At 46.2% G+C, this 7,683-nt stretch overlaps 1 protein-coding gene across 1 annotated transcript; it reads left to right on the top strand.

The window, feature by feature from the left end:
* Positions 1 to 2,601: 2,601 nt before the first annotated feature.
* On the top strand, positions 2,602 to 3,189 carry LOC309965556 (uncharacterized protein C11orf87; the record flags this gene model as incomplete). The annotated part of the gene is made up of 1 exon (XM_082845104.1): positions 2,602 to 3,189. The coding sequence occupies one exon, from the start codon at positions 2,602 to 2,604 to the stop codon at positions 3,187 to 3,189; it is 588 nt and encodes a 195-aa protein (XP_082701230.1).
* Between the last annotated feature and the right edge of the window lie 4,494 nt (positions 3,190 to 7,683).

Raw genomic sequence — 7,683 nt, 5'->3', positions numbered from 1 at the left:
AACAGTAAGGGAAGAAGGAAATATACATTTATTAAGACACCTGAATGCCTTCAAAGACCATACAATATCTTTGAGACTGCTGTTTTCTACAGTAGATATATGAGAATACTTTATTTTGAAGTTGGCTACTGTAATTAAATGCACTTTTCATATTCTCCCAAGGGTTCTAAACCAATAGTTGATTAGTCTCTGCCCAGATTTAGGCAGGCTGATGAGACTCTTTCAGGAAGTCCTATCCATTGTGCAGAAAGGCTATTTTTAATACTACAGAAAAGCACCAAACACTTTAACAAGTATTAGGGCCATGAAGGGGTACTTTGTAAGAGGCACAATGCCTGGAATTTTCATAGGGTTTCATTTCTGCACTCCTCTGAGTGATTTTCGTCTTCCTGCCTTATAAGCCTTTTGTGAGCTTTGTGTGCTCATGAGTGGCTAGATTGTCAAAATAGGAGTATTTAATACACGGAGTGGGTCTTGGGCCTGAAGATGAGTGTGTGAGGGAAGAGAGGAGGATCCTGAGTCGGGTGGAGTGAAAGGTAATTTGGAGACTCTGATCTTACTGGAGAGGAAAACGGTTCGTTTAGATTGTTTGATGTTAAATACACGTTCAGATTTGTATTTCAGGTTCGGCCACATTTGTGTTCAGAAATGCCCTTCTCATGCACTGTTTCTGTTCAGAGCCAGGCCAGCGTAAACAGGATTGGAGAAGGGGAAGATCCCCCTCAGCAGAGGGAGAAAATCTATTGTGTGCCCTGAGGGGAGATGGATCTCTAGAGTGTAAAAATGTGTGCTTGGGACCACGTGGGAAAGGGTGGAGGGTGAGGAATCGGGCAGCGAGAGAACTGAAGCTTCAGCCCTTCCTAAGCAGAGGAGTGCGGAAGGTGGGTTGCTCACAGGGTGGAGATGGGGGTTATTGCTCAGCCCCTGAGTAGGGGAAAAACAGGGAACCGGGAACGTGTGTGGCAGAGGCTGGCTCTGCCAGGACGAGGTGCTGGGGGTATGAGGGTGGGGTGGGGGCCTGAGGGGTGGCTCGGAGCCCTGGCGGTGGCTGCCTGACGTCACCGGCCTCTCTGGCAATAGGCTGCGAGCTGAGCTCCCCGAAGCGGCGGCGGCGGCGGCAGCGCGGCTTGGTCTCTGGCCCCTTCACTCCGCGCCTTCTGCAGCCGTTCACTGCAGCCGCGCGGCGGGGCTCCCTCCTTGCAGCCAGCTGGCGGCCCCAGGTAAGGGACACGGTGCGTCTAAAGCTCCAGGAGGCCGGCTGGCCGGGCGCGAGCGGGTAGGACAGCCCCGGCGGCCTGCGCAGGCACCCCTGGCCGTAGCTCCGGCCCCCGCCCCTGCCCCGGCCCGGGCTTGCACGCCGCCTCACTGCTCCGCAGTGCAACAGTTTGCAGCTGCCTCTTGAGAGCGGCAAGGAGGCTCGGCTGCGCGCTACGGATCTCCCTGGCTCTGTTCCCCGGGAAGAGCCTCAGGGCCCTCGGGCTGGGACTGGGAAGGCCCGAGAGAAGGTCTGTTCCCCAAACTTTGCAGGCGGGAACCCTCCCCCTTTCATTTCCAGCACCCTTAGAAAGAAGCAGGATACTGTCAAGTGGGGGGCACAGAGAGATGTGGAGAAGGGGGCGTTTGCAAGGATGTGCTTTAGCTGAGAAAGAAAGGTGCTTCAGCTTTTTTTTTTTTTTGGTTGTGTGTGTTGTGGAGGGGGGGCGGGGGGGTTGGGGAGGTACCAGGGAAGAAGGATGGAGAAAGGATGGAGCGCGATCCTGCGTGTCAGCCTCAGCCGCGGACAGAGGCGGAATGGGATGTGGCTCCAGGGTTACCCCCATGGGATTGGGACCTAAGGGATCTGCCAACGTCCAGGGAGCGAGAGTCTGGAGGGGGAGGGAAGGGAAGGGAAGATTGCGTACCCGGGGCCGGCTCGGCGGCCCGGGGTGGGTGCTGGGAAAGGTAGGATCCAGGCGAAGACATCCATTGAGAGGGCTCCGGAAAGAGGACAGTCGGCGCTCTGGGAAGCAGGGACCGCGTTCCGACGTGGCTGAGTGTGTGTTGCGATTAGAAAGTTGTGGAGTGCTCAGGGTGGTTGCTTTATCTGCTGAGTAATCGGCATCTCCGCGGTGTCGGCGCAGACCCTCTTCCCAGCAAAGTGGCGCGAACGCGGAACTGGAGGCTTTGGTGCGTGGCCAGGGGCGGGCGGGCGGGCTGGGGTCCGCGGGCTGCGGAGAAGACGGGCGGCGCCCAGCTGAGGCAGTGTGCTCAGAGGGCCGCTTTGCAGTGGCGGTGATCGTTCCGGTTCTCAGCGCTCCCCCGGGCAGCAGCTGGGATCCTAACTAAGCCTGTTCTCTTTGCAGCCTGGTGCCTTGGCAAAGGAAAAGGGCGCGCGAACACGCGTTCGAGGCGGGGCCGGAGAGGATCTCCTGGGCACCGCTCGCTCCTTGGCCGGCTTACTTGCCCGCAGTTGCTCCCTCAGTCCTTCGCTCGCTAGCGCATCCCCTCCCACACGAGGGAGTAATTTTGGGTGGCGCGGGCTCCGTCCTCTTCTTGGCTGGTGGGAACCGTGTGCCCAGAAGAGGAAGTCTGGTGTGCCTGGCCCCTCCCAGCCCAGCGCCGATGAGTACAAGGGAGCCCAAGGAGCTGAGGCTGGCGCTGCCGCCGTGTCTCCTCAACCGAACCTTTGCTTCCCCCAACGCCAGCGGCACGGGCAACGCGAGCGCCCGTGGCCCGGGCGCAGGAGGCGGCGGCGGCACGTGCATCACGCAGGTGGGACAGCAGCTCTTCCATTCGTTCTCCTCCACGCTGGTGCTGATTGTCTTGGTCACCCTCATCTTCTGCCTCATCGTGCTGTCCCTCTCCACCTTCCACATCCACAAGCGTAGGATGAAGAAACGGAAGATGCAGAGGGCTCAGGAGGAATATGAGCGGGATCACTGCAGCGGCAACCGCGGCGGCAGGGGGCTTCCCCAACCCGAGGGCGGCCAGGCCCCAAACCAAGCAAAAGAAAGCCGGCTGGAGAAGCAGGGAGGGGACGCTGCCTTCTGCACCTCATCCAACGCCTCTTCTTCCCCTGGTCTCCCGTGCCAGCGTCCCTGTGCTCCTCCTCCTCCACCACCGGCCCCCAGTCCGCAAGGAGCGCACACAGCCTCCTCCTGTTTGGACCCAGCTGGCGAGGGCCTTTTGCAAACGGTGGTACTGTCCTGATTGTCTAGTCCCTCTCCTCTTCCCTTCCTCGTTTCCAGCATCTTTGCCGTCCTTGCTCTTTTTTCTCCGGCCTTCCTCTTCCACTTTCCTGTGGCCTCCCTTTCCTCTTCCTTCTTTCCTTATTTGTCTTCCCCCTACTCTTTTTCTCCTCCGCCGAGGCACTGTGCGGTATTTGTAAATATTGGGCGAGGAAAGTCTCGGAAGAAGAAATAACGCTGATAATAATACTTTATTATTATTATTTATAGTAATTATTATAATATTAATAACACGATCCAAGCGCATGACAAATCACATAAGTTCTCATTGTCAGTGAAGGACGCGTCTTCCCTCTCCACCCTGCGCCCCCACAATACGGAGGAGAGACCGCACAAGCTACCAAACATGTAAAAGGCGTTGACTTCCTGAACAAAGGGAGTGGAGGGGGCCTGGTATGTTGTACATAGCTGTCAAGTTAAGGTTCAGTTACCTTTCTTCCCCTTCACCCCCACTTTTCCTTCAGCTTCCCTCCCTTCCCCATTCCCACATTCAGCCGGACTCAGGCAATAGTATATTATAAAGAAAACGTAAACATTAAGCACCAGGACCTCAGGAGGCCAGAGACTGTCCCAGAAAAACGTTTATGACAGGTACCGCTCTCCAGTCAGCCCTCTTCTCACCTTTAGTTAACCATTCTCTTTTCCAGGACCAGGCATTTTAATTTACTTTTAGAAATGTCCCTCGCTGGCCGAGCATAAGTTCATTAAACATCTATAAATGAGTTTTAAGAAGAAAGAAAGAAAGAAAGAAAGAAAGAAAGAAAGAAAGAAAGAAAGAAAGAAAGAAAGAAAGAAAGAAAGAAAAAGAAAAAGAAAGAATCTACTGTTTTAGTCCTTGCCCTGCTCCCCCATCTGTACACCTTTGACTTGTGGCATTTTCAGGATTCACAGAGGATCCGGGAGCTGTCCAGACAGGTCTGGTGCTGAAATTGTCTCAGAACTGGGTACATTCTTTGGTTGTGCAAGTCGAGGAGCGGATGTTTTGGAAAGTGTTCTAGCTTTTTGTTGGTTTCTTTCCTCTTTTTCTACAATCGGGTTTGCGTGTACTCTTGGTTTTCTTCTTATTAAACATTGCATAAGTTACCTTCTTTTGTAATAAAATAAAATAAAATAAATTAGGTGATGTGCAGTACTGAAAGTGCAGTATCTAACCAACAAGAATGTTTCAGTTTAATTTTTAGAACAAGTGCACCTTTGTTATATATTTATTATATTGGTACCAAATACAGAAGCAAACTATAATTCTGTACTACGTCCTCCAAACTGTATATTCTTGTTCTTAATTCCCAGCTGTTGATATAATTATTACCACTGGATGAGGAATTCAGTGGTGCAGGCCTGGCTTCTGCTGTTTCCAGAAGTGTTCTTTTGTACCTTACTCTGTAGTAGATTGTTATAAAAATATGATACATATGTTTTCTTATTTCTTTTGTGAATAACAGAACAACCACGACAGAAAACAAACAAATAATGGATGTGCAGGAATGCCATCTATTAAAACATGGTTAATATTTAAACAGTGCCTGTAGTCCTCCCTGCATGCAATTACCACCTGGAGGCAGTTGTGTGTGTGTGCTTGCTTGTACTGTATGTGTTTGGGGGTGAGACTGGCGGGGATGTTGGGCAATTTGGACGACAGGACATGCAAATTTTAAAAGAAGTTAAATCCAGTAACTGCTTGTAGGATAAAAATGTTTGCAGCTTGTTTAGTTAGATATCTGTGCCTGTAACTGAGATGCAGCTAAAGGAGTGCTCTCTTTCTCTTTCTCAGTGTGGCTTACCTAACTTCATTGAATGTATGAAGAAAGAGTAAGAAAAAAGAAAGTGAGAGAAAAAGATCAATATCTTTGTTCTCTCTCCTAATGCCAGATAAGGCCATCTATGTTAGAAATGGAGTCCACCTATGGTTATTTACCACTTGTTTCCTTGGGTTGATGATAGAAGAGGCCAGAAGCATATTATAATCTTAAACTATATGCAGGCATCCTTTCTTGGGAACAGATTTGGAAAATGTATGAATGAGAATGTTCTACAGAAAGCTCAACCAAAAGAGACCTTACTAACCTGCAGGATGTAAGGCAAAATTGCCCCTAAGTGCATCCCTCTCCCAAGTAACTAGTAGCTCTAGATTCTCTGTCTTGGTTCCAGGCATATGTGCTCTTATCCAGAGAAAATAGTACCTCTGAGGTTTTAGGTCATCTATTAAATTGCCCAAACTCAATCTACATCTTTTATAAAAATAATTTAGTAAGGTAAATTTTAATCACCATTAGATATCCACTCAAGACCTTTTCTGAAGCACAGAGGATCATCATTTTAGCATGCCGTGTTGTAATATTAGGAAGATTAGGTGTAATCTTTGAGTGTAATATATTAAACAATGAACCAGATTCTCTCCAGTGCCTTAGTCACTTCCTAGTAATAGGTAAAAGAGTGCATTAACTCCCTCAGGCCACTAGGGAATCCTTTAGTAAATCAGAGCTCTACATTGTACATCAGAATGACTAAGGCACTGTAAAGAAGAAAGTCCATTAATTTTTGTAGCTCACCCTCATCTAGCTATAGCTCTTTAATACCTTATTACAGAATGAATTTTGGACTTGAAATTTGAATAGAATTAGGGATTCAGAAGGGAGCTTCCTCATTTCCAATGAGCTCCACTAAGTGCGTGGATATTACTTTGTCCCCTTTATTAGGTGCACTTTTTACAGTGAATAATTTCCGATTTTATTAAAGCAATAAGATGTTCTGTTGTGAGCAGTGCTGGATGATGACTCCATTTCCTTGGTGCTGAAGCTACTCATACATTTTGCCTTATGAATCATAGTGCATTCAAGGCATGCAATAATAATCCCCTTTCAAGGAGCAGCCTGTACACTCTAGGGGGTAATTATGAAATCTTCCTGTATAATTTTTCCCCAAAGGAATAGAGGAAACAGGAGAAATAAAAACATTATATATATTGTTTAAAAAGATCTTGATACCTCTAAACATGGGTACACATCCATAATATGTTCTTTAAATATGTATGCCTTTCTCCATTAATTGACTATGGCTTAATATTTTTAATAGTGCTGTATGTAAAGATGATATGATCTGTGAGTCAAATTTCATGCTGAGTTAATATTCTCAGAACTCTATAATCTGGTGGTGTCACTTGAGATTTTTTATGAGATAAGGAATTACATGAAATTCTAGTAATGCCAGTCCCCACAGCAAATTATTGCAATAAGCACATATCCAAGCAATTTGAAGAGATCCTGTTTAAAGCATTGCTTCTTATAGAGCTCAGTTGACAGTCTAAGGAGTTTGGGATGCTACCAACAGGGCATTTTGGATTTCATTTTATATGAAACAAAAAGCAATCTGGAAATGGACAAATTTATTTTAAGGATTTTATTCACTGATGTCCCGTCAAACTAATTGCTTCAAATCCCTATAGCTACAGCTCAACTTCTGCACTTGCTATTCAGTATTCATAAGGTGGCATGTTTGATTCTTATTGTTTTTAAAGGTTAGAAAATTGGAGAGAGAATACCATTATGTCAACTGTATGGGACTCTGAATCTTAAAGATGTAGATGGATAAAATCTTCTTTAGAATTTATATACACCCATAGATATGTATTTATATATGCATACATTTTGTACAAATTTACAATGGACTTTTTGTATTCTCTTTTCTGTCATTACAAGAATGAGATGGAAACCAAATAGTTGTTCCACCCTCTTATCCAGAGAGGTTACTGAGAAGTCGGGTATATGCATGCACCTATTTCTCTGAAGTTAAATCTGATGACTTTCTCTTTATTTAATGAAAGGGGAGAGTCCTGTTTGACTCGCGGGAATTGGTAATTAGATAAGCTTCCTTTCCTTGTTAGTGACTCAGATGTAGCAAGATAATGAATTTATGACCATATCTATGTGGTCTGAATATCTAAATGGAAAGCAAAAATACCTAGAAGAGATTTAGGGCCATCTAGACCACAAACCTGAATTGTGGCTCGATTTTCAATTTTCAACTTATATGTGGTGTGGAGATACAACTTATATCTACATAGCTAAAGGTAAATCTCTTTAGTTTGATAAGTAGTTTTTGGAAAATATGGATAAATTAGCTTTTAAAAAACCTTTGGCATCTGACTTTTTCCACTGTTTCTATCTATATCAATTGAATTAATTAGATAATGGTTAAAACTCCATTTTCCATTGTGTAGACACGCTTTAACTACTTTTATGTGGGTGACAGTTGAGCAATTGCTAGCCAATATTATGTGGAAGTTATAGGTTAAATTAGAACCAGAAACTTAACCTGGTCAGGTTCCTCAGGTCCATTCCCATGTGAATCTGGACTTTGGGTATAAATCTGAAAAGCCACTTATCTGGGCCACCCTTTTTTGGAACTAGTGTTTGTGGCTCATATGTGTTTTAGTTTACATTAGAATAAATTGACCTAC

The sequence above is a fragment of the Leucopleurus acutus genome (assembly GCF_964270905.1).
Source record: "Leucopleurus acutus genome assembly, chromosome: 8".
Lineage (NCBI taxonomy): Eukaryota > Metazoa > Chordata > Mammalia > Artiodactyla > Delphinidae > Leucopleurus > Leucopleurus acutus.
Note: the sequence above shows the minus strand (reverse complement) of the source record. Positions and strands in the feature narration are given on the sequence as shown.